Source organism: Camelina sativa, chromosome 13, assembly GCF_030686135.1.
Source record: "Camelina sativa cultivar CO46 ecotype springtype chromosome 13, ASM3068613v1".
In the NCBI taxonomy this organism is placed as follows: Eukaryota; Viridiplantae; Streptophyta; class Magnoliopsida; order Brassicales; family Brassicaceae; genus Camelina; species Camelina sativa.
The window spans coordinates 5635683-5659352 of NC_141892.1; the positions used below are offsets into that span (position 1 = coordinate 5635683).

The 23670-nt window shown below is 40.3% G+C and overlaps 7 protein-coding genes and 1 pseudogene across 14 annotated transcripts; 6 read left to right on the forward strand and 2 right to left on the reverse strand.

The window, feature by feature from the left end:
• Positions 1 to 416: 416 nt before the first annotated feature.
• Positions 417 to 2002, reverse strand: LOC104735442 (Thioredoxin superfamily protein). 4 transcript variants are annotated; one of them, XR_015577592.1, is made up of 4 exons: positions 1653 to 2002; positions 1243 to 1386; positions 930 to 1127; positions 417 to 739 (listed from the first exon to the last, which is right to left on the reverse strand). XR_015577592.1 is itself a non-coding variant. In XM_087480430.1 (4 exons), the coding sequence occupies exons 1-4, from the start codon at positions 1868 to 1870 to the stop codon at positions 567 to 569; spliced, it is 741 nt and encodes a 246-aa protein (XP_087336556.1). In that variant the 5' UTR covers positions 1871 to 2002; the 3' UTR covers positions 417 to 566. The 4 variants fall into 4 exon arrangements, 2 of the variants coding, with proteins under 2 accessions (XP_087336556.1, XP_087336555.1); XR_015577591.1 differs by having other exon boundaries at positions 1657 to 1904; XM_087480430.1 differs by having other exon boundaries at positions 930 to 1135.
• Positions 2003 to 2050: 48 nt separating this feature from the next.
• COP13 (Proteasome component (PCI) domain protein) lies at positions 2051 to 5205 on the forward strand. The gene is made up of 11 exons (XM_010455241.3): positions 2051 to 2516; positions 2726 to 2841; positions 2940 to 3186; positions 3329 to 3386; positions 3476 to 3565; positions 3770 to 3835; positions 3990 to 4079; positions 4173 to 4331; positions 4423 to 4544; positions 4779 to 4851; positions 4935 to 5205. The coding sequence occupies exons 1-11, from the start codon at positions 2320 to 2322 to the stop codon at positions 5004 to 5006; spliced, it is 1290 nt and encodes a 429-aa protein (XP_010453543.1). The 5' UTR covers positions 2051 to 2319; the 3' UTR covers positions 5007 to 5205.
• A 208-nt stretch (positions 5206 to 5413) lies between these two features.
• Positions 5414 to 8948, forward strand: LOC104735445 (uncharacterized). 3 transcript variants are annotated; one of them, XR_759451.3, is made up of 13 exons: positions 5414 to 5981; positions 6077 to 6152; positions 6314 to 6519; positions 6603 to 6689; positions 6803 to 6895; positions 7106 to 7260; positions 7349 to 7433; positions 7532 to 7618; positions 7698 to 7817; positions 7978 to 8079; positions 8168 to 8339; positions 8412 to 8503; positions 8703 to 8948. XR_759451.3 is itself a non-coding variant. In XM_010455243.3 (12 exons), the coding sequence occupies exons 1-11, from the start codon at positions 5607 to 5609 to the stop codon at positions 8333 to 8335; spliced, it is 1554 nt and encodes a 517-aa protein (XP_010453545.1). In that variant the 5' UTR covers positions 5416 to 5606; the 3' UTR covers positions 8336 to 8339; positions 8703 to 8948. The 3 variants fall into 3 exon arrangements, 1 of the variants encoding a protein (XP_010453545.1); XR_015577590.1 differs by having other exon boundaries at positions 5416 to 5981; positions 8412 to 8549; XM_010455243.3 differs by lacking the exon at positions 8412 to 8503 and having other exon boundaries at positions 5416 to 5981.
• Positions 8922 to 13473, forward strand: LOC104735446 (transcription factor GTE9). 2 transcript variants are annotated; one of them, XM_010455246.3, is made up of 10 exons: positions 8922 to 10847; positions 10923 to 10971; positions 11062 to 11169; positions 11551 to 11612; positions 11873 to 11939; positions 12023 to 12106; positions 12189 to 12304; positions 12393 to 12459; positions 12569 to 12711; positions 12870 to 13473. In XM_010455246.3, the coding sequence occupies exons 1-10, from the start codon at positions 9711 to 9713 to the stop codon at positions 13131 to 13133; spliced, it is 2097 nt and encodes a 698-aa protein (XP_010453548.1). In that variant the 5' UTR covers positions 8922 to 9710; the 3' UTR covers positions 13134 to 13473. The 2 variants fall into 2 exon arrangements, with proteins under 2 accessions (XP_010453548.1, XP_010453546.1); XM_010455244.3 differs by having other exon boundaries at positions 9171 to 10847; positions 12020 to 12106.
• LOC109128334 (uncharacterized) lies at positions 9301 to 9535 on the reverse strand (the record flags this gene model as incomplete). The annotated part of the gene is given in 2 exon segments (XM_019234504.2): positions 9301 to 9465; positions 9467 to 9535. Coding segments are annotated over 2 exon segments (234 nt in total), but the record flags the coding sequence as incomplete, so codon positions are not given.
• A 100-nt stretch (positions 13474 to 13573) lies between the features above and the next one.
• On the forward strand, positions 13574 to 14865 carry LOC104737985 (GLABROUS1 enhancer-binding protein-like 2; annotated as a pseudogene). Its single transcript, XR_015577593.1, has 3 exons — positions 13574 to 13893; positions 13974 to 14276; positions 14403 to 14865. The product of XR_015577593.1 is annotated as a GLABROUS1 enhancer-binding protein-like 2 (transcript).
• A 138-nt stretch (positions 14866 to 15003) lies between these two features.
• LOC104735447 (TLC domain-containing protein At5g14285) lies at positions 15004 to 16214 on the forward strand. Its single transcript, XM_010455247.3, has one exon. It carries the CDS (start codon positions 15200 to 15202, stop codon positions 15962 to 15964), a length of 765 nt encoding a protein of 254 aa, XP_010453549.1. The 5' UTR covers positions 15004 to 15199; the 3' UTR covers positions 15965 to 16214.
• A 1668-nt stretch (positions 16215 to 17882) lies between these two features.
• Positions 17883 to 19054, forward strand: LOC104735448 (prohibitin-5, mitochondrial). Its single transcript, XM_087482818.1, is given in 3 exon segments — positions 17883 to 18204; positions 18298 to 18669; positions 18671 to 19054. Coding segments are annotated over 3 exon segments (858 nt in total). The 5' UTR covers positions 17883 to 17889; the 3' UTR covers positions 18842 to 19054.
• Positions 19055 to 23670: the final 4616 nt, after the last annotated feature.

Sequence of the window (23670 nt, forward strand, 5' to 3'; positions counted from 1 at the left end):
TACTAAAGAATGAGTACTTGAGAACTCTATTGATTAACTTGAATTCTACTGATTCACTCTTGTCGATTAGAAAATCAGAATTTTCTGAAAAAGAAAGGTTACTTGAATATGGTTTTGGAGAATACTTATCCAATGAGTGAACTTGAAGAAGTTTTCTTTGTATTTTTGAGGTCTTTTGGTTGCAGATGAAATTGCCAATTTGATGTTGTAACTTGTTAGGGTCTAAAGAAATTTTATGAAGCATAAAACCGAATTTTTCTATAGCATCTAACAGAAGACATCTCTATGTTATCGCTTCATTACAGTGCGCAGTAGATGCTAATTCAATGGATAGACTATTTCAAATGTTGGCTTTTACATGGATTCAGAGTCTTACATCCAGTACTTGAATTCGAGAAGTGATCAGGACATGGATATTAAGAAAAAGCATGAGGTACCTGTCTCTTTTAAAAGAACAAGACGTTTTAAAAAAGCATTACAACACAGATGAAGTCAACACATTTTGTTTATTAGTCACCAACTCGACAAGCAATAACAACAGAGGTAAATAGGGAAGCTTTGATGTTCTAATCGCTGCTGTAACCACCATCATCGTTATCCTTATTCTCATGGTCTCTCACCACTCGTTCTATGAACTGTTTTCGAACTCCAGCCATCACAGCTTCCCTCGAGGAGTCGTCGTCTCCTCCTTTGCCATCATTAAGAACTGGCTCTGATTGACACAGAAGTAAGGCTACACCTGAAAAACCAAATCAGTTGCAAGTATGTTCAGACATGAGAGTACAACCATTCTGCCCAAAGTATGATACAATCGCAAATGTGGTCACATCAGGTCTTAGATCAAAAAGAGGCTACAAATGAAAAAGGAAATAATTATGAAAAACAAAATGGGCACAGACTATATCAGAAAGAGAAGGCTTCAAACTTACTCTCTGGGGTGCACCTACGGCCAAAGCTCTTCAAGCCTACATGAGTTCCTTTAACGGCACCATGGTGGTACACAAGCAAGGTAGGAAGATTACAATCAGGGTAGTTCGGAATACAATCAGTAGATATAATCTTAACGAACTTTGTGGCTGGGTATCTGCTAGCCAATTCTTCTAGACAACCCAATAGCAAACCACACTCTGCAACACTATCAAAGAACACCAAGAGACAAACATGAATCAATTGTGTCTCAAGCATGTAACCAGACTGGTTCGTCAAAAAGAAACAACATTCACAAATACATCAAAAGCATACCTATCTTTGTATAGACATACAACAACCCAATCTTCAGCAGAGGCTTGTGTAACCTCACGTACGAAATCAGATCCAGAGATGGGAGTCACAGTTCCATATCTTCTAACTTTAGCAGCTTCTCTTAGCTCAGACAACCTCTTCTTTCTATCAAACCATCAAAATGCACAATAAGTTTAGCCTATCCATCAACATCTGAAATTAGTCACTACCCTTAATTGCATTCATATCCAAAAACACAAAGAAAAATCAGAGATTGATAATATAGTACACCAAGAGCTATGTAGCTAGCTACATAACAACAGATCCAACAAAATCCAATTCACAATCCAGAACCCATCGCAACAAGGATTCTCTATGGTAAACTAAGATGGTAAATAACAAAAGAAATCAGAATGTTCGATTCGATCTACGAAGCTGTATTGTTCGAGGAAGCGATCATCGTCGAGATCTTTGTCGTCTTCAAGATCCTCAAGCTCCTCCTCCGTCTTCTTATCAAACCAAGCCTGGTCCTTAGGAGCTGAAGACTCGTCTTCTTCCGGAGTATAAGCCGGAGGTTTGAACGCCGGAGCTTTCTCAGGTAGATTCCCCAATTTCCTCTGGATATCGTCCCATTGAGTCGACGCTCCATCAACGTCCTTGTACACGAAATGATAATCCGCCATAGTTTACAAACCACCTACAAAGCTTTAAATCTTCTCCTTTAGATTACACAGAGAACCTTCGAATCTGAGATGAGAATGCTTTGACACTCTGTGATCGCAATCTCGTTCCTTTTGTGGAAGACGATTGAAAAAGGTCATCCCCAAAATTGGTTTGATTGAACCGAAAGATACCGAGGCTATTAATTCATACCGAATCGAGATTATATGGTTTAAAGTCGGTTTATTTGTCTAGAGTTAATGTATAGAACCTCTGAATCGCCCAGAGGGTTCGTATATATATATTGGGAGGGGCATGTATTTTTATGGAGAAGATCCAGAGATAATTAAACAAAAACACTTAGCATAAAAAGATTTTGAGAGGGAGAAGAAAGGGCGATCGATTAGGGTTTTTGTAATTTTCGTCTGAAGATTCTATATGGACGGAGTGATGAACTCGTTGGAAGCTGTGATAGCGTCAATCCAAGGTTTGTCGGGGAGTGCAGGGGATTTAACTGCACTTCACGATCTTTTGAGAGGAGCTGAGAACTCGCTCCGAGCCGTACCAGATGTTAATTTCTCTACTCTTACCCAGCTCGACGCGTCGACGCATTCTCTCGGTTACCTCTATTTCCTGTGAGTTGATTTTGTTTTATTTTTTTTTGTGATGGTTTTGATTTCTCATATCTCTGACTAGATTAGGTATTTTCTTGTTGATGTTTTGTGTAATACTGTGAGGATGATTTTGGTTTATGGAACTTGAGGTATATAATTAGGGTTTGCAGTCTACAAGGAGGATTTGGAATTCTGATTTTGATTTTTGGGGTATTGTTTGATTGTTCCAGTGAGATACTTACCAGTGGTCCAGTATCGGACGAGAAAGCTTTTGCCGAGATTCCGATAATTGCACGGTTCATCAACTCTTGCGATGCTGAGCAGATTCGTTTGGCGAGTGATAAATGTAATCACTGACCCTTTATGGGATCTTGTCTCGTCTTTCTCTTTTTTATCTTTTGGGTGATGGTTATGTTATTATTTTTTTTCTTCTTAATCTTGCAGTTGTATCCCTTTGTAAGAGATTGAAAGACCATGTCGTGAAGATTAAAGATCCCCTGCGAGGTGTAGCCCCACTGTTGACCGCTGTTCAGAAGCTTCAGGCCTCCCCAAAATGTTTGACTGCGTTGCATCCAGATGTTCTTCAACTCTGTTTGCAGACGAAGTTGTACAAAACTGGTTTCTCCATTATTAGTGATGATATCTTAGAGGTTGACCAGCCAAAAGACTTTTTTCTCTATTGCTACTATGGGTAAGCAAGTTTTCCTCACTACTTTCGTTGATTTTTTTTTGCTTTGATCAGTGGTTGTATCAACACATTAAATCCATCCAGTTGAGTTTGTTTTATAGTTTTTTTTTTAAATTCTCATCCTTGATTCCTGCACTTTTGACAGGGGAATGATATGTATCGGACTGAAGAGATTTCAGAAAGCAATAGAGCTTCTTTACAATGTAAGCCATTCTATTTTCTTTTCTACATGCTTTTTTATTCATTAATGACTTTCGTTTTAGTTTTAACTCAATGGACGTACTTATATCAGGTTGTGACTGCTCCTATGAATCCTGCGAGTGCCATAGCCGTTGAGGCATACAAAAAATACATATTGGTGTCTCTCATTCACAATGGGCATGTAAGGCTGTGTTCTTTATATATTACTTTATTTGTTTATCTTGTTTTCTGTCGTGGGAGCGATCATATTGCATGAGCCTGAATCCATTGGATGTTTTGAGTAATATTGGTTTCATAATTACGTTCTGTGTCTGATTTTCTCTTCAAGGATTGGTTAATCTTATGATGTTATTCTTATAATCTAGTATATCTTTTACATGTGCAGTGTGCTAACAGTCTCCCCAAATGCGCTTCTACTATAGCTCAGAGGACCTTCAAGAACTATTCTGGAGTAAGATTGAACCCTATCCATGAGTTGTAATTTTCATTTTGATTGGAGGCTTCTCTTTCGTTTTACTTCGGTCCAAATATTTCATTTATTTTGTACTCCGTACGAGCAAGATTTATTTACAGCCTTATAATTATATCGCTCACCCTTTTCTCAGCCTTACATTGAACTGGTTAGTTGTTACAACGACGGGAAGATTGGTCAACTAGAGGCGTTGGTTGTGGCCAAGAGTGCTGATTTTGAGAAGGTAAATTTCCTCTAAACACTCACCATAGTTTTTTTTACCGATGTTAATAGTCGTCATTCTCCTGTATGATGTGGAAGAAATGTTATTTTTCAGGATAAGAATCTTGGATTGGTTAAGCAAGCAGTGTCATCCCTTTACAAGCGTAACATTCTGAGGTTGACCCAGAAGTACTTGACCCTGTCGCTGCAAGATATAGCCAACATGGTCCAGCTTGCTAATGCTAAGGAGGCGGAAATGCATGTGCTTCAGATGGTATTGTCTCTAACACGTGATTTTTAGAAGCTTGCTTTATTACTTTGACTGTTAGATTTGAGAACATCATGTTTTCTTTCCAAACATGCAGATCCAGGATGGTCAGATACATGCACTTATCAACCAGAAAGATGGAATGGTCAGATTCTTGGAGGACCCTGAGCAGTACAAAACTAGTGAAATGATTGAGACCATGGATTCTGTTATACAAAGGTATGTTTACTAACCAAGTGTTCTGATATTTTTTTTTGGGAAAAATGGCTAAGAGTTGCAACTCCTAATAAAACCGCCATGCTTTCTCTGGGGAAAATGAAAGAAGAAAAACTTTGGTCATCCTTTAAGAATGCATAAATTAGCACTTGGAATCAAGTTGATTTAGATATGAATGGTTTTCCAGAGTAAAAGTAGTAGCATCAAACAACCTTTGTGTTTTCATATGACTTTCAGGACTGTTAGGCTGTCGAAGAATCTCTTAGCCATGGATGAGAGCTTATCATGTGACCCTTTATACCTGGGAAAGGTAACTTAATGCCATGTTCCATAAGACTGTTCTGTCCTCAACCTATGTTTCTCAGACTAAGCCGTTCGACTACTTTTTGTTAGGTTGGAAGGGAAAGACAAAGGTATGACTTTGGAGACGATTTTGATACTGTCCCTCAGAGGTTCTCCATGTAAACAGCAAAAGACCAAAAGCACCAGAACTTGGCTGAATGGCAAACCGTAGTTGTGAATCTTGAGAATGTTACTCTTTATTTCTTCGTTCATTTTGGTTGGTTTAAAAAGTTTCATATTTTTGTCACATTGGCCAACAAGTAGAGAAGATCATATGGACCTGCAAATCTTTATCGTACTTGAAAAATTACCCTTTGCCGTTTCTCTCGTGTGCTAATTTAACCGACCATTTTATAAAAATAGTAGCCAAAACGCCATCGTATCGAAGTTGCTTTTAGGTTTAAAACTGTGTGTCGGTCGTTTTAAAGTTTCAAACTGTGTGTCGTTTTATCGTGAATCTGATAGGTCGCCATCTCGTTATTGTTTGGGCTTATTTCAGGTCCATTTCAGGTCCATCTCGCTAAGCGCCACGTATATTTTTTTTACTCATTTTCATCTTCTCCATTTCGTTTTCAACCTGATTTCTCATTTCCCTCTCTTATCCTCAATGGAAAAAAAAATCTGAGAAAACGAAAAAAAAAGAACGGAGCTAAATCCTCAGAATCGCCGCCGGAGAATCTTTTACGTCTCGACTTAATCGGAATTCTTGAATTGATAATTCCGATGGAAGGGGTTATCACATGTTTCCATACTAAATGCGTCTCTCTTCCAATTCGTTCTTTACCACTTTCTAGGGTTTCTTCACTTCCTCGGTGGAGGAACAGTAATTTGGTCTCTTCATCACAATCGGTTCTTCAGAGGAGCTTGTGCGTTTCGGCTTCGAGCTCAGATACTTTAGTCGCTGGCGGCTCACCAAAAGAAGACGAGAGACAGAGCAAAGTATCGAGCAAGAAGGGAGGAGATGATGATACCACTGATTTGAAGGTTTGGATGGATAAGAACGGTTTGCCACCTTGCAAGGTTGTGCTCAACGAGAGACCAGCTCATGATCAGAAGCATAAACCCATACATTATGTTGCTGCTAGTGAGGATCTTCAGGTGGTTGACTTAGCATTTCAGCAGCTTTATTTGCTTTTTATACAGTTCCATCGGATTTTATTGGACATGTGTGCTAATATACCTGTCTTTTACAGAAGGGTGATGTGGCGTTTTCAGTTCCCGATTCTTTGGTGGTCACACTCGAAAGAGTTTTGGGAAACGAGACCATTGGTATAAGCCATTCCCTATTAGTATTACTTCCCACATTCCAAGAAACCACTGTTTCTCTAGATTAGACTTTGTGATTTCTCTTACCTGGTTGCAAACTGAGGGTAGGGATACTGGAATTTTTAAGCTTATCTGAAGCCATAACCGGCCTTTTTTTTATGCAGCCGAACTGTTGACGACTAACAAATTGTCAGAACTGGCTTGCCTAGCTTTGTATTTGATGTATGAAAAGAAGCAAGGAAAGAAATCAGTTTGGTATCCCTATATAAGGGAACTTGATCGCCAAAGAGGAAGAGGTCAGTTAGATGCGGAATCTCCTTTGCTGTGGTCAGAGGCTGAGTTAGATTACCTAACTGGTAGTCCGACCAAGGTATTGCGTTAGTGTATGCATGACATGTGATGAACTAGTCTGGTCGGTTCTCAGTGTTGATCTTCTTCTTTAACATGGTTCAGGCCGAAGTTCTTGAGAGAGCTGAGGGGATCAAAAGAGAATACAATGAGCTTGACACTGTCTGGTTTATGGCTGGATCTTTGTTTCAGGTGTTTGACCACTATATTTGCTACCTAAGACTTCGGTTTCTATTTTTTCATTTTGATATATGGAATGCTAAACAGGGGCAGCAGACTTACATCTTGTGATTTGTGTTTTGCAGCAATACCCATTTGACATACCAACTGAAGCTTTTTCATTTGAGATATTCAAACAGGCATTTGTCGCCATTCAGTCCTGTGTGGTGCATTTACAAGTAATTTTCATTCTTCTTTTTGTATTTCCTCTTCACAACTTGTATGTCTTGCCCTGTCTGAACGGATACCTAGAGTTAATTATGATTATATGGTATTCCCTCTATTACTCTATAACTGAATCTTAATTTTAGCTTGCAGCTCATCATATAAGCAACTAGTCAGGCGTTGCTTGTTGCGTCTTCTAATTGAGATTGTCTTCTTGTACTCAGAATGTCGGTTTGGCTCGTCGGTTTGCTTTGGTTCCTCTTGGTCCTCCCTTGTTGGCCTATTGTTCCAACTGCAAGGCAATGCTTACTGCTGTTGATGGTGCTGTTGAACTCGTGGTAGATAGACCATATAAGGCTGGGGATCCTATAGTTGTCTGGTGAGTCTTTTAGCCAAATTGCTTCCAACAGCTTGCTTTTAATTCTGATCTATCATTCATACTTTTGCATTTCCTCCTTTATTTGAAGGTGTGGGCCACAACCTAATGCGAAGCTGCTTTTGAACTATGGATTCGTTGATGAAGATAACCCGTATGATAGAATAATAGTTGAGGTAATTATGAAGCTTTGTTGCGTTACTGTAAACACTAGTATGGTGTTCATGTGATTTTCTCACTGTTTGCATGTTTTATGCGTCATATGCATTTCCAGGCAGCGTTGAACACCGAGGATCCTCAATATCAGGACAAGAGAATGGTTGCTCAAAGGAACGGAAAGTTATCCCAGCAAATCTTTCAGGTATGAACGTGTGAATTTCCTGATCCAGCAAGTCTACTTTGAGATGTTTTGTCTAATTTGGGTTTTGCATCAACCTCAGGTTCGTGTGGGAAAAGAAAGAGAAGCTGTCCAAGACATGCTTCCTTACCTACGTTTGGGTTACATGTCTGATCCGTCTGAAATGCAATCAGTAATTTCGTCCCAAGGTCCAGTTTGTCCGGTAAGTAGAGGATGAGTGACCTGGCAAACCTTAAGTAATCTTTTGACATTTCCTTGATTGCATCAAATGCTCAGTCCCTACATGTGAGGACTCAATGTTATTTCTTCATATAAAGTTGTTTACACTCTTGTAAAGGTTTAACTCTCAATCTCTTCTGTAGATGAGCCCTTGCATGGAAAGAGCAGTACTAGATCAGCTTGCTAATTACTTCATGAGACGGTTAGCTGGCTACCCTACTACTCTGAAAGAAGATGATGCATTGGTATGTCGATAGACTTTGTGATTGCTACAAATCAAATCCCTTTTTTAGGTTTTCCTGCATGATATTTAATAGAATTCTCAATCAATAGTTGGCAGATCCTGGTTTGAGTCCTAGGAAACGAGTGGCAACCCGGCTTGTCCAGTTGGAGAAGAAAATACTAGTTGCATGCCTTACGACAACAGTAGATTTGTTAAATCAGTTGCCTGATTCAAGCATCTCTCCATGCCCAGCACCATATGCTCCATCCTTGAAATAAAAAGGCACTTATCTCCGCACCCTCCCTCACTTGCTAATTAATATCTTCTGACCTTTTAAAAACGATGTTGGTTCAGGTCTGTGCTGTAGCTGCAATTTGTGAACATGGCAGAAGGAGTCATTCTTGGTCGTGTCTTTGATAATTACAATCTGAGGTCGCTTAACGATGGTCAGTTTTTGTGTGTACAAGTCTAGATCTGTTCCTAGCTTATGAGGTTCGAAAACATGACTAGGAAGTTTCCCAATTAATTTTGATTTTGTAAGATTTCGTGATAGCTGCAATCCGAAATCTACCTTCTTGTAGATGGTTGTTGTTACTGAATTCAGAAGTTGATTCGAAAATTTAATACATCGCAAATTGATTGCAGGTAAGTAAGGTACTAGGAGCGTTAATCTATCGCTTGACACGCAAATGTTTCAGCCTATGAATATGATTGTCCTTTTTCTTTCAACAATGAAGCTTAATTCACATTGTGAAAATCAGTCCTGCGAAATGTAATTACAGACATGATTGATGAACCTTATAAACTTGATTTTGTTATTTCCATCTCCCTCTGTAATATTCTTCTATCTGTGTTTTAGAAATTGAGAATGACACTGAGCTTTTTTGTCTTGTTGAGAGGTTCATCATTTTTAGCTTCAAAAGCGTTGTTTAAATACAAAAACGTCACGCGGTTCTTTGATTTGCGTTGACTCATAAAAATCTCCGCATCGAAAATATCTAATGGGCGTCTCAATGGCTTAAGCTGAAGTATCCTAGTCCGTTCGATTCAAATCCGACGGTGTAAATTAATCGCTCTTTGTGTATCCCGTACCGAATCTCGCTAACCGCTTGCACCGTTATGGTGGGAAGTGAGAATCAGACAGTGAGACGAGAAGAGAGAAAGAGAGATAATTTTATATCAGATAGTATATTTCTCTCTCTCTCTCGGTCGTCTTCGTCGTCTTTCTTTTTTTCCTAATTTATCAAACTTTAGGGTTTTGTCTAATCGTGCTCCCTCCCTTCGCTCCTCTTAAGGTTTCACTTTCTTCTAACCTTTCTCTGCCATCCTCTTCAGTTGGATCATCGATTTCCACAATTACTCTCAAGTTCAGTCGGTGAGTTCCTTCGTCTTTGCGTATTCGGTGTTTTACTGCCCACGGGCAATTCGAAGTGATTATGTCAGTACGAGCTCAGATATGAATTGCTCAAACTAGGGTTTTGTTTCTATCGAATCGAGATTTCTGGTCTATTTATTACCGGCGGTTAATAAGAGGATTAGAATTGTTAAGAGTCTTCGGAGATTTAGCTTTCCCAATCAAATCCGTCAGCCATACTAGACTGATCCGGGGATCGAATCGAGAATAAGGGAATCTAAAATCAAAATTTCGTCGATATGACTGTGAGAAACGGTGGTTTCCCTGGAGACTATTGTTTTGAGACACCCGGACCCGGTGGAGATTATGATGAAGGGTCTGATAGCCCTAGTATTGCCTCTGAGGGCTCTAATTGTCCCAAAAGAAAGCTCGGCGGGTTAAACTGTACTGACGTTAAAACGTTTGGTGTCTCGAAATTGGTATTACCCTTGTCTGGCATGTCATCATCAGATAGGAAAGAGTTGATCCGCAGGTTTAGACGAGAGTTAGAACAGATAAGGTATTTCCAGAAGAATTTCGAGCTTTCTAGATCAGTGGCTGTTACTAGTTCCTCTGCAAGTGGTTTGAGTCAAGCCAAGAGTTTTGGAAAGTCTCGATGCTCTACTGGGCCAGGAAAGACAGTGAACCCTATAAGTGCTGCTGCTAAACCGACCCCTGTTAGTACCGCGGTGATGCTTCTGATGAAGCAATGCGAGGCGCTTCTAAAACGGTTGATGTCACATCAGTATGGTTGGGTGTTCAATACTCCCGTGGATGTTGTCAAGCTTAATATTATGGATTATTTTAATGTTATTAAGCATCCGATGGATTTAGGAACTGTCAAGAATAAGTTAACTTCGGGGACATATTCCTGTCCGACTGAGTTTGCTGCTGATGTCCGGCTTACCTTTAGCAATGCTATGACGTATAATCCACCTGGTAATGATGTTTACGTCATGGCTGATACACTTCGCAAGTTTTTCGAAGTTAGGTGGAAGACTCTCGAGAAGAAACTATCCGCGACTAAAACTCGTCCTGAACCGAGTAACTCAGATGCCCACGAGGAAACTGGGATTGTGATACTTGTACCTGTGTCTAAAAAGAGGAAGACGAGTGCAGTGGAGTGTGAGAACGTCGTTGAGCCTGTTAAGCGGGTTATGACTGTTGAGGACAGACTCAAGCTCGGCAGGGATTTGGAGTCCTTGACTGAGTTCCCACCACAGTTAATAAATTTCTTGAGAGACCACAACTCAAATGAAGGGGTGATTGGAGATGATGAGATTGAGATTGACATTAATGGTCTCAGTGACCATGCTTTGTTTCAATTGCGAGATCTCTTAGATGAGTTGCGAGAGAGCGAAAACAAAGAATCAAGTGCTGAACCCTGTGAGATAGAGGTATTTCTCCTTCTATGTCTCATGTTTGAATCATTTAATAGCACCATGCTGATAGGGAAGATTTATTTACTGCAGCTTTTGCATGGATCAGTGCCAGGGACTTCATCAGTGAAACATTGTGATGGTTAGCTTACAGCCTAGTTGTTGTTTGATATAATTTTCTGCTTGGCTCTTTGATCAGATTGACATATTTCTTACTGTATCTTCATTGTAGGGAGTGAAATGGATGATGAGGTTGTTGACATTGGTGGAAATGAACACCCAAAATCAAGCAATTCTCCTGTCACGATAGAGAAGGATCTGGTGTTTGGAAACTCTAATGGTATCTTTTCTTTAGCTTGTTTATTTTTTTCGTTGTTGTTTACTTAGTTGTTGCATTTATCATTTCAAATCCTCGGGACCTCAAATTATGTCAGAAGTGGCTATGGAGCCACATTGTTGTTGATTAGTTGTGGCCATCGGCAGCACACTTTTTAATCTTCTGCAGTTTTTTACTTGGAGACTTATGATTCTTGGTGTGAATTGAAAGCACTGATTTTAGTGTAATAGTTTGAAAGTAGGAGGCCTTTTACGTTCACTTGTTAACTAACTAAATATGAAGTACTTTTTGTTTTCCCTTTCTTGTTTTGTTATGATTTCAGATTGTCCCCTGGATCGTACTAACTTCGTATCGCTCCTCTTTTGATGCATATATCTGATCTAGGTAATAGCTTGGCAAACGTCTTCGGTGATCCTAAAATCTCAAGTTTACCAAGGACATTAAAGGTACATAATTGTCTAGAATAACATGCAAACATGGATAACTAAGTGTTGGTGCGAAACGATGTATATGTCTATGTGGATCTCTTTGATATGGAGGATCTACTCTTCAACCACAATTTTGTTGCTGCTGTTGAACCTTAATAATATAAATTGGACTGCATAGTCTTTTTAAATTCTGATATACCTAGAAAACAACTTGCTTGTTGATTCCCAGATTTGTCAGGGTAATCTAATTGTTTCTTCGTACTCCTGCGCTGATACAGGGGATTGAAAACATGGATCCTGAACCTACGTTGGATGGAGCTACAAGCGCTTCCCCAACAAGAGAATGTGAGTATTTCTTGGTTAGTGTGGTTAAAAGTTTGGTTTTTCTTGGTGGAACTTATGATTTGTTATTTCCTTTCTACAAGTAGCATCCGCTGGTGGGTTGGATCAGCTGGAAAGCGCATCTCAGGAGAAAATCAGTTCTGTTGAAGAGGCCGATTGTCAGCAAGATGGTAAGAAAAGAAGTGTGGCAGAAAAATGTTTCTGCTCTTGTGTCTGAGGTGGCATCTCACTCTTGATCCTTTAATACACTAGGAAATAGTGCTCAGAATGAGAAGCAACTACCTCCTGAAAAGGTCTACAGAGCTGCTTTATTGAAGAATCGATTTGCAGACTTAATTTTGAAATCCCGCGAGAAACCTCTTAACCAGGTTTGTTGTGGGATCCAACCCACTAGTCTAAGTCCTTTATCACCTTTGAAATAGTTTTTTTTTAAATTATTTGTTTTCCTGAGATCAGAATGTCACGAGAGACCCAGAGAAGCTACAGCGTGAGAGAGAAGAACTCGAGCTTCAAAAGAAGAAAGGTTTGCTTCCTTGATTTGCTAGTTTAAGTTTTGTGGGTGAAATTTATCACCTCTAAGTGATAAAATCGTACTGCAAGCTGGATTGATTGTGTGTGTTATTTCTAAACAGAGAAAGCGCGATTACAAGCAGAAGCTAAGGCAGCTGAAGAAGCTCGTAGGAAAGCTGAGGCACAAGCTGCAGCAGAAGCGGCAGCTGAGGCTAAGAGAAAGCTGGAGCTTGAAAGAGAGGCAGCGCGGCAGGCATTGATGGAGGTAAAGATGTTGATTACTGCGTTGCATGCGAGAGACATTTCTTGATTCATTTGATTTCATAGTAGCTGAATGGATTAGTCATTAACTAAAGAAAAAAAATGGAATATCTACTCTCACTGTATCGCTGAGACATCAGTTTTTAATGGTAAATGATGCAGATGGAGCAGTCGGTTGAACTCAATGAAAACGCAAAGTTTCTCAAGGATCTGGAGCTGCTCAAAACAGACCAATTGACAAATGAAATAGAGGAGGATGGGCCTGATGTGTCTCACGATGGGTTGCTGCGTAGTTTCAGTTTTGGGGGTAGTAATCCTCTGGAGCAGCTTGGGCTGTTTATGAAACAGGATGAAGATGAGGAGGAAGCTGACCCGCTCACCTCACCAGCTCCTGGACTTGATGTAGAAGAGGGAGAGATTGATTGAGCTTGTGTGAAGATCGGTCAAACAATAGAAATATCTGGATTCAAGAAAATATATACTACTGTGACTGATACAGTAGACTCAAGCAGAGAGAGAGGCGTCTAATGAAATATCAAATATGAATGAGGAAAGGAATGGATTGTGGTAGTAAGCGTGGTTAAAGTTTTGCTTGGAATGTTCCTGAGAAATGTATTCTATAGTCGTCTAAAAATTGTTTTTCTTTTTCTTTGCGCTTTGCGTTGTGCTGTGTGATTTTGTGTGTTCTCTTCGTGCATAAAGGGGGTCTTATGATCCGTGTGTAACAGTAAAATAAAGACTTAATTTAGCGTTTTGATTCCCTCGATATTTCGATCCCTAGAAGAGCATTGTGTTCTCTGCAAAAAGAGCCTATAGCAGAGAGTATTGAAAATAAATAAATAAACTCGAAACCTTTCACTCGACTCTACAACTTCAACTTCCTGATTAGGTTTTCTCTGCATGCTAGAATTGTGAGTGAGGTATTAAGTAAGCAATTTACGGATGGCGACTCCGACGCAGCTCGATTCCTCTTCCCCTGGTGTTGATGGTGGTTACGAAGACGACGACGATACCTCTCCGCTATCCCGACGAAAACCTCAACGGAAGCGTTCCTCGAAACGTGCTGCTGCTTCCGAAACACTAACAGTAGAAGAAGAGACGAAGAAGAAGAAAAGGAAGAAGGTTAAGAATAGCAACAACAACAACAACAAAGTGAAACGAAGAAGATGAGCTCGCTATCTTAAAGGTCTTTGTTTCATCTTCTATACTCGATTGCGTTGTGAAACTTTTGTGATTCCTTAAGCCAACACACATTCTTATTCTCAGGGACTAGTTGATTACCGAGCTAAGACAGGGTTCCAAACCAAAATCGATTGGGATGCTTTTTATCGTTTCATCGGAGGTTCAATTCATGTCAAAGTCACTAAGGATCAGCTCTCGAGTAAGATCAGGAAGTTGAAAAAGAAGTTTCTCGATCACATGCTAGACATCAATGAAGGAATTGATCCGCATTTTACTAGGTCTAGTGACTCTGAAGCTTTTGGGTTTTCCATGATGATTTGGGGAGAAAATAATGCTCAACTTGCTAATGCTGCTAGTATGGACAAACCACACCACAGCGAGACTCAAGTAAGTGAGACATTTGTGATGCTTACTACAATCACTTCCTTTATCTAAGCATGATTGCTTTGATGAATTGAAGTTATGAGTTATGGCTATAGAAAGAATGATTAATTTTGGATATTGTTGAATCAGGAGGAAATGATTAAGGAGGGGGAGGAAGTTGCCTTAATTGACAATGTGGCAGCTAAAAGTGACCTTGTTGACAAATCGAAACATGAAGCCATTGCTGTTGACAAAATAACTACTGCGGAGAACGGGACTGCTGGAAAAGAGAATGATGATGATGAGTTGTGCGCAGTGCAGGATGCATTTGAGACCTTGATGTCGCATGGTTTAAGTGATTATCAGAAGAAGGTGCGTGTTAAGAAGCTGATGAGCCTTGATACTGAGAAAAGAAGAGAGTTGAGCAATGAATGGAAAGCGTTATGTCTTGAAGAAAGTAAATTGAGTATAAAGAAGCTTAGATTTACCGCAAAGCTTGCAGAGGCAGCAAACTAATGACGACAGATGAAAAATCAAGAAAGCCATTGCTGCATCTGGTGTTGCTCATTCCGAATTGGCTTTTGGATTGGATATATAGTTACCTCTCTAGTGACTGTCATGACTCATAGTTTTATACATACTAGTTGGGAAATTGTTTCTTTGTGGCATGTCATTTACTAGTAAGAAAATTACAATATTAGTATAATTCTATGAATGGGTGTTGTGTGACTTGTGAGAAGATTCATTAAAAATTTGAAAAAGAGATGATACTATAAAGTATTTTTGGTCAATTTTATGGTTACATGATTAAATATTGTCATCATATACATGTGTCAATCAGTCTATTGCTTTAGTTATAACTCAAAAACGAGACGACATAAAAAGGGATTAAGTTTCTTCTTCTTCTTCTTCCATTGTTGTGGATTAGGGTTGAGATTCCGATCTCAATGTCGATCAATATCGGAGAAATCTCGGTTCCAGACCTCCCATTATTCTTCACCATGTTCTTAACCATCTACCTAATCGCTTACTTCATCGTCTTCCGCAATTGGAAACCACAAATCCGTCCCGAAGCTTCTAGCTGCCTGATCTCAATCTTCCACGGAACTCCGGCCGTTTTCCTCGCCACACGCGCCGTCTTCTCCTCCTCCTCACGCACCTTCGCCTCCGCCAACACCGCCGCCCAAAACACCGTCCTCGATTTCAGCGTCGCTTACTTTCTCACCGATCTCCTCCACTACATCGTCTTCAACCCAAGCGACGTCCTCTTCATCGGCCACCACTTGGCCACTCTCTTCGTCTTCCTCACGTGCCGGTTCCTCGTCTTCCACGGCGCTTGCGCCATCTTAGGCCTCTTGATCCTAGCCGAAGTCACGAGCGCCTGTCAGAACGCGTGGACGCTCGCCGGAGCTAGGAAAAGCGATCCGGATTCACGGTTGGCCGTAAAAGTGTACCATCTCTTGTCCCCTCCGTTTTACGCCTTCTACAGTATCGTTAGGGGTGTGTTGGGGCCTTTGTTTTTCGTGAAAATGGTATCGTTTTACGCGAGAGGCGGTGCTCATGGTGTGATACCTAATTGGTTGTGGATTTCTTGGGCTATTGTTGTTGGAACTGCTATTACTGTTAGTATACTTTGGATTTGGAACCTCTGGATTGATTTGTTTAGAGAAAGGAAAGCTAATCAACTAGGACATGACAAGAAAATTAGATAGCTTTCTTTCTTTCTTCTCTCTCTCTCTCTCTCACTCTCAACATCATTGTTTGAGCTTCCTTTCCCATATATGTACTATATATTTATATATACCATTATTGTTTTCACCTTTTAGAATTCTCTTTACACTATGTATGTTTTGCTTCTGGTGTGCAAATGCACTGTTTAATTTATCTCTGTATTGTTCACTTGTTTATCTACGAGCCATTGACTCTCTTTGTTTACAGACTAATGCAATATTGTTTATAACACCTTGTAAACGACTATGATTGCCTTAGACTTGATGTAGTCATAGCTGGTAGCTTCCCAAGAGCTGCATAGCATGTTAGCCACAATAATAAGTCACTCTGAGGTTTTGTTTTGTGCTATGAGGATGTCTTGTGTAAGTACCCTACGAGCGGAAAGGGAAAGTAGAAGAAAGCTACAACCATATAAGCTACATGTACTCCTTTCCAAAACCATGTTATAGCTTTGCGTAAGCAAAAGCCATCTCGCGCAACGCACTGAAATAGCTTAAAAACTTTCTTCACAGGTTTGCTTCTCGCTCGCAGCTTTCTTTGTATCATTTTTTTATCCATTGCTGAAGCTACCCAAGCAATCTTGGAGTAACCCTGTTTGTAATATAGAAAGTGACTCTCTTAGCATCTATCTTTACGTTTGCAGAAGATATGACGCACAAACAAGGCAGAGAAGGTTGGATTACATTACAGACATGACAGAAGCGGACTGAAGAGACACCTGCGATGGAATTCAAGTTGTTGAGCTGGGAAAACCAAAGTGGGAGGAGGCAAAGATGAAAATGAAATCTCATGTGGCCTTTATGAGAAGCAAGGTCACAGACTCACAGATCTTCTTCAGGTATTGTCCTCCTGCGAGTGTGTGACCATGGACACACGGATTTCAACAAGAAGTTGCTGCAACGCTAATTATGTAACTTGACCCAGCTCATAGAACCAGTCGAACCACCACCCTTCAAACATTTGTCCTTCCGACTTAGTTGCCAACTATTCATAACGTTTATATATGTTCTAACCCATGACAGGACCAACACTAAATCCCCTGAAACTATAACTGGTAAATCATATGTTCATGTACTTGGCAGCATCAAAAGTTAGTTAGGGAAGTGTAAGAGAGCACAAAACCCAGATGTCCATATCTTCGCCTGCTATGGTCATTGGATTGTGAACTTTTCATGTATTGAAAAAGATAGGAAGAGATTTGAGGACTAAACATACCATCCAAGCTGAGACATCGTGCAAGGCAATTTACTGAATAGTAGAAAGTACACAAATTGAACCAATTTACTGATATTAATCATAAAAGTAAGCAATGAGCTGACATCCTATAACCTAAAGGAGCATAAACTCTATTAAGACCAAAATATTCCCAAAGATAACAAAGGAATAGATAGCTCGAACAAGGAGAAATATCGGATCTCAGTTCTTGGCCGTGGTAGAATTGTTATCCTTAATTCTCGCTCGGGTATCCAGCCTAACAAAACGTTTGATACGATTTTTTTCTTAGTGTTACCTGCTTTCGATCTTACTTCTTCTTTCTTCCCCACTAGAAAGATTTTGGGTGAAGGTTTATCGCGCAGGATCGAGATGGCGAGTTCATCGCGGGAACCGAAAAAAAAAAATCTTAACAAATCATGTTTGGGCTCTAAACGGGCCTCAAAATTAAAAATAGCCTAGTAATATTAATGCTGGTAAGAACCCACAACATAATCACGTAAAGCCGACCCGGTGATTGAGAACCGGAATAAGCTTTCTCCTTAACTTCTGCCTCACGCAAAAAAAACACCCCTTAAAAAAACTCATCTCCTGCGTTCTCTAACTACTTTTCACCAATCTGAGAAAACAGAACCCCTACAAAAACACATATAAAACCTAAAATCCATACAGGAGCAGAAACTTAAAGCCAATCATGCCGTGGAACAATATCAGAAACAGAAAGGTGGCTCTGGGTCTAGGACTAGGAGCAGTAGGAGCTGCCTTTATGGCGGTGACGGTGAGATCGTCTATGTTCACAGTTGAAGGTGGCCAGAGAGTTGTTATTTTCGACAGATTTAACGGGGTTCTCGAAGAACCTATCGGAGAAGGGACACATCGTAAGATTCCGTGGGTGCAAAAGCCCTATATCTTCGACACTCGGTCCGTAGCCTGGAAAATCCCGTCCAACTGTGGAACTAAAGATCTTCAGATGGTCAACCTCACAATTCGTGTTATGTGTCGCCCTGTCGTAAGTAGAATCCGTCAATACTAATATTTTGGGATATATGTACTAATACATAAGTCAACCTATAACTTTTTTTTTTCCGTGGATTCGCGTTAGGTTTCGCGCCTCCCGTACATATATCAAAGCTTAGGCCACAACTACCGCGACAAGGTCCTACCAGCGATCGGGCCCGATGTGTTGAAAGCAGTGGTGGCTCAGTTCAACGCAGACGAGCTCTTAACAAAACGTCCACAAGTCTCGGCTCTTATACGCGAAACGCTAATCAAGCGAGCTGGGGAATTCAACATTATTATCGATGACGTGTCTATCACGGATCTCTAGTACAATAAAGAGTTCTTGAGTGCGATGGAGCGGAAGCAGGTGGCGCAGCAAGAAGCTGAGCTGTCCAAGTTCCTAGTGGCGAAGGCTGATCAGGAGAGACGAGCGGCTGTGATTAGAGCAGAGGGAGAGAGCGAGTCGGCTCGGGTTTATATCCAAAGCTATCGCAGATGCTGGAATGGGGTTGATCGAACTTAAATGGATCGAGGCGGCTAGAGAGATTCTGGTTACGCTCTCTACGTCCCCCAATGTTGTCTATTTGCCAAGTGGTGGGAATATGTTGTTTGCAATTAACGGTCCGAGTTCGAATCCGAGCCCTTGACTACTTTTTGGTTGACTTGGCTACTTGAATTAATTGCAAAATCTGTTGGATAATTCCAATTTGAGGAAGAAGCTATCTCCTAGTAAGTTGTCAAAAGAGATAGATTAGGAAAAAGAAAAGTTCCTATTATCTTTAAGTTGTGTAATGATAATTCTAATAGGTTTAGGAAAAGTGTAAACCTATAAATATAAGAGTCCATGGAGAGGTGTTCCATAAGACTTGAGAGAAAGAGAGATTTAGTTTTTAAAAGAGTTTTCTAAATCTAATAGAAAGGTGTTCTTATATTTTCCAAGTTTTTAATATTAGATTTGGTATCAAAGCTAAGGTTGTAGCTCCGATCAAAAGTTGTGGAGAAGAAGCTGTCCATAACTAAGTATGGGGGACGAACCAAATCCATTGTCGAGAACCAAGGACCTTGGATCACCGTCCATCCAATGTCCGTTGTTAACATCGACAAACTATACTGTTTGGTCGATGCGCATGAGAATCACACTTTGAGTTAGCGAGGTGTGGGATACTATTGATCCTGGATCCACCGATCAAAAGAAGAACGATATGGCGACTGCTCTTCTGTTTCAATCCATCCCCGGATCACTTATCCTGCAAGTTGGAGATCAAGGCTCGGCTAAAACTCTATGGGAAGCCATAAGAGCACGCCATCAAGGTGCAGAACGTGTAAAGGAAACGAGGCTTCAGACTTTACTTGCAGATCTTGATCGGGTAACGATGAAGGATACCGACTCTGTTAATGACTTTGCTGGCAAGATCTCAGGCCTAGCATCGCAGTCAGCTGCTTTGGGAGAAATTATTAAAGAATCAAAATTGGTAAAGAAGTTCTTAACAGGACTTCCAAGACACAAATATATTCATATCGTTGCATCGTTGGAACAAGTCTTAGATTTAAAGACAACTGGATTTGGAGACATAGTTGGTCGTATAAAAGTTTATGAAGAGCGTGTAGGGGACGGAGTGAAGACCAAGCAAAACTTATGTTCTCAAATTCAAGCAATCAAGGAAACTACGGTGGTTATCAAGGAAACAGAGGAGGCTATAACAGAGGAGGTTATGGAAGAAGAGGAAGTAGTCGAGGAGGATATGGCCGTGGTGGATATGGTCGTGGTGGTTTTGGTCGTGGTAAATACAATGGAGATAGCTCTGGCAGAGGCAGGGGACGAGGAAGGTTCAATGGCCAGGGTCGTGGAGGAGACAATCCAAATCAAGTACAAAACCAGAATCAAAATCAGAATTAAAACCAGAAGAAGGATCTATCTAAAATAATTTGTTGGAGATGTGATAAACCGGCTCACTACGCATCTTCATGTCCTGCGAAAGAATTTTCACATCAAGAGACAAATCTTAATGAAACTCATGAAGCTGATGCACTTTACGTTCATGAGGTGGTGTTCTTGAATGAGGATAAGGTGTTTCCCAAGAATTATGATACCAACAATGAAAGTGTATGGTATCTTGACAACGGTGCTAGTAACCACATGACGGGAAACAAAGAATTCTTCTCTAGTTTAGATATGAATATCACAGGGAAGGTTAAGTTTGGTGATGGTTCGTTTGTCAACATAATTGGAAAGGGATCGATTGTTTTTGTGGGAAAAACGGGTGAGAGGCGATCACTCAAGGAGATTTACTACATTCCCGACCTGAAGCACAACATTATCAGTCTAGGACAAGCGACTGAGTTTGGATGTGAAGTGAACATGAAGGGAGACATGTTAACTTTAAGTGATCCAGTTGGACGGTTGTTAGTACAAGTCAAGAGATCATCAAACCGTCTCTACAAGACGCCAATGGAAGTTGAGTTTCCTAAGTGTCTTTATATCCAAGACAACGACACTACTCTAACATGGCATGCACGGCTGGGACATGTAAGTGTTGGAGTAATGAACAATATGGTGAGACAAGGTATGGTTGTAGGAATGCCACAGTCGATTCATGAGAAGAATGTGTGTACTGCGTGTTTAGTCGGAAAACAAACCAGAGTTGTGTTTCCAACTGCAACATCTTTTCGAGCAGCTCAAGCTTTGGAGCTGATTCATGGTGACTTGTGTGGACCGATCTCACCACCAACACCAGCTAATAATCGGTATGTCTTTGTCCTTATTGATGATTTTTCGAGATATATGTGGATAATACTATTGAAGGAGAAAAGCGAGGCTTTCGATCGGTTTAAAAGGTTTAAAGAAGGAATTGAGAAGCATATTGGACTGTCTATCAAAACCTTTCGCACCGATAGGGGAGGAGAGTTTACCTCGCTTGAGTTTAACCGATTCTGTGAAGGAAGTGGAGTCTATAGACATTTAACTGCACCATATACTCCTCAACAGAATGGTGTAGTTGAAAGAAGAAACCGCACATTAATGGAGATGACAAGAAGCTTGCTTAAAGCTATGAAATTGCCGAATGAACTATGGGGAGAGGCTGTACGTCATTTAACATATCTAATCAATCGAGTTCCTACCAAAGCTTTAGCGGGTCAAACTCCATATGAAAGTTTCACGAAGAGAAAGCCTAACATCGAGCGTCTACGAGTGTTTGGTTGTGTTGCTTATGCTAAAATCATTGGACCACATCTTAAGAAGTTGGATGATAAGTCAAGAACTTTGATTAATCTAGGGACAAAACCAGGTTCGAAAGCTTATAGGTTATATGATCCAGTTACAAGAAAAGTGTTTGTAAGCAGAGACGTCGTATTTGACGAGACAAAAGTTTGGGATTGGTCGAATGCAGAAAACCAAACCAATGGAGAACCAGGAAGGTTTAAGCTATCTCATAATGGGTTTGTAGAAGAAGGAAACGAAGATGAGAACAATCAGGATGACAATGTCGAGCATCAAGAACCGGACCAAGAACCTGAAAACCAAGAAGAAGAGATAGAAGATGAACAAAATGAAGAAAACGTGGATCAAGTAGATGAAAATCAGCAATTTGTCACAAGATATGGATGTGTTATCAACAAACCTCGATACCTCAATGATTATGTTCTACTAGCTGAGCTGGAGAGTGAACGACTTCTACTTACCATAGATGGTGAACCAGAGTCTGTTTCTGAAGCTTTAAGTTTGCAAGAATGGGTTAGAGCGATGAAGGCTGAGCTGGAGTCTATTGCTAGAAATAAAACCTGGGAGCTAGTTGAGAAACCAGATGGTGTTAAACCAATAGGGTTGAAGTGGGTGTATAATATAAAGAAGAAAGTGGACGGATCATTGAACAAGTTCAAGGCAAGACTTGTAGCAAAAGCTTATGTACAACAACAAGGAGTGGACTTCGAAGAAGCGTTTGCACCTGTAGCTCGAATGGAAACTATTCGACTACTCATTGCTATTGCAGCTTCGAAGGGATGGGAGATTCATCACCTTGATGTGAAAACCGCATTCTTAAATAGTGACTTAAACGAGCTGGTTTATGTGTGCCAACCAGAAGGTTTTGTTAAACGAGGACAAGATGATCAAGTGTACAGACTACATAAGGCGTTGTATGGTCTACATCAAGCTCCTAGAGCTTGGAACATGAAGCTTGATCATGTTCTGAAGAAGATGAACTTTAAAAGATGCATAAAGGAGCCTATTGTGTATCTCAAGAGTGACAAGAAAGAAAGTCTGATAGTGGCAATCTATGTTGATGACTTGTTTGTGACAGGAACTTCACAAAGAGTCATTGATCAGTTTAAAAAGGATATGTCAAGAGAGTTTGAGATGTCAGACCTTGGGAAGTTGACATATTATCTTGGTATTGAAGTAGTACAAGGAGCAGATGGGATACGAATAAAACAAAAAGGTTATGCTCAAGGGATTCTTATTGATACTAAGATGAATTCGTATAATTCAGCTCACATACCAATGGAGCCTGGTATGGAGATCTCAAAGGCTGAAAAACAACCAGAAATTGATGCCACAAGGTATAGAAGAACGATTGGGTGTTTAAGGTATCTACTTCACACACGCCCTGACTTAGCTTTTGCTGTAGGAGTTTTAAACCGGTATATGCAGAGTCCGAGAGAGGTACATGGACAAGCTCTTAAACACTTGTTAAGGTACGTGAGAGGAACCACCAACTTAGGCTTGTTCTACAAGCGTGATGGGTTGAGTAAGGTTGTTGGATACAGTGGCAGTAGTTACAAAGCTGATATAGATGATGGAAGATGTACTGGAGGTCATATGTTCTATCTTGGTTCATCGTTAATCACTTGGACTTCACAAAAACAACCCACAATGGCAATGTCATCTTGTGAAGCTGAGTTTATGGCAGCTACAGAAGGAGCAAAGCAAGCCATATGGTTGAAGGAGTTGCTAAGAGAAATACTTAGTCTAGATGAGAAGATCTTACTAAGGATTGACAACAAGTCAGCTATATCTCTAAGTAAGAATCCAATGTTCCATGGAAGGAGTAAACACATACTCACAAAGTATCACTTCATTCGTGAGTGTGTGGAGAATGATCAGATAGAATTGGAACATGTTCCTGGTGAGGAGCAGAAGGCGGACATCCTCACTAAACCACTAGCAAGGATAAAATTCAAAGAAATGAGGAATCTAATCGGAGTAAAAGAGATTGAAGCACCGGGAGTTCAAGTTGGAATTAAGGGGGAGAATGTTGGATAATTCCAACTTGAGGAAGAAGCTATCTCCTAGGAAGTTGCCAAAAGAGATAGATTAGGAAAATGAAAAGTTTCTATTATCATTAAGTTGTGTAATGGTAATTCTAATAGGTTTAGGAAAAGTGTAAACCTATAAATATAAGAGTCCATGGAGAGGTGTTCCATAAGACTTGAGAGAAAGAGAGATTTAGTTTTTGAAAGAGTTTTTTAAATCTAATGG

Bases quoted from the DNA above. Each gene is read 5' to 3' on its own strand.
- LOC104735446 (XM_010455244.3), top strand. From the start codon at position 9,711: ATGACTGTGAGAAACGGTGGTTTCCCTGGAGACTATTGTTTTGAGACA. The intron at 10,848-10,922 runs GTATTTCTCCTT...TATTTACTGCAG, and splicing joins CTGAACCCTGTGAGATAGAG to CTTTTGCATGGATCAGTGCC. The intron at 12,107-12,188 runs GTAAGAAAAGAA...TTAATACACTAG, and splicing joins GGCCGATTGTCAGCAAGATG to GAAATAGTGCTCAGAATGAG.
- LOC104735447 (XM_010455247.3), top strand. From the start codon at position 15,200: ATGTCGATCAATATCGGAGAAATCTCGGTTCCAGACCTCCCATTATTC.
- LOC104735445 (XM_010455243.3), top strand. From the start codon at position 5,607: ATGGAAGGGGTTATCACATGTTTCCATACTAAATGCGTCTCTCTTCCA. The intron at 6,153-6,313 runs GTATAAGCCATT...TTTTTTATGCAG, and splicing joins TTTGGGAAACGAGACCATTG to CCGAACTGTTGACGACTAAC. The intron at 6,690-6,802 runs GTGTTTGACCAC...TGTGTTTTGCAG, and splicing joins TGGCTGGATCTTTGTTTCAG to CAATACCCATTTGACATACC.
- LOC104735442 (XM_087480429.1), bottom strand. From the start codon at position 1,904: ATGGCGGATTATCATTTCGTGTACAAGGACGTTGATGGAGCGTCGACT. The intron at 1,136-1,242 runs GTATGCTTTTGA...GTTCTTTGATAG, and splicing joins GTATGTCTATACAAAGATAG to TGTTGCAGAGTGTGGTTTGC. The intron at 740-929 runs GTAAGTTTGAAG...TTGGTTTTTCAG, and splicing joins CCGTAGGTGCACCCCAGAGA to GTGTAGCCTTACTTCTGTGT.
- COP13 (XM_010455241.3), top strand. From the start codon at position 2,320: ATGGACGGAGTGATGAACTCGTTGGAAGCTGTGATAGCGTCAATCCAA. The intron at 2,842-2,939 runs GTAATCACTGAC...TTAATCTTGCAG, and splicing joins TCGTTTGGCGAGTGATAAAT to TTGTATCCCTTTGTAAGAGA. The intron at 4,332-4,422 runs GTATTGTCTCTA...CCAAACATGCAG, and splicing joins AAATGCATGTGCTTCAGATG to ATCCAGGATGGTCAGATACA.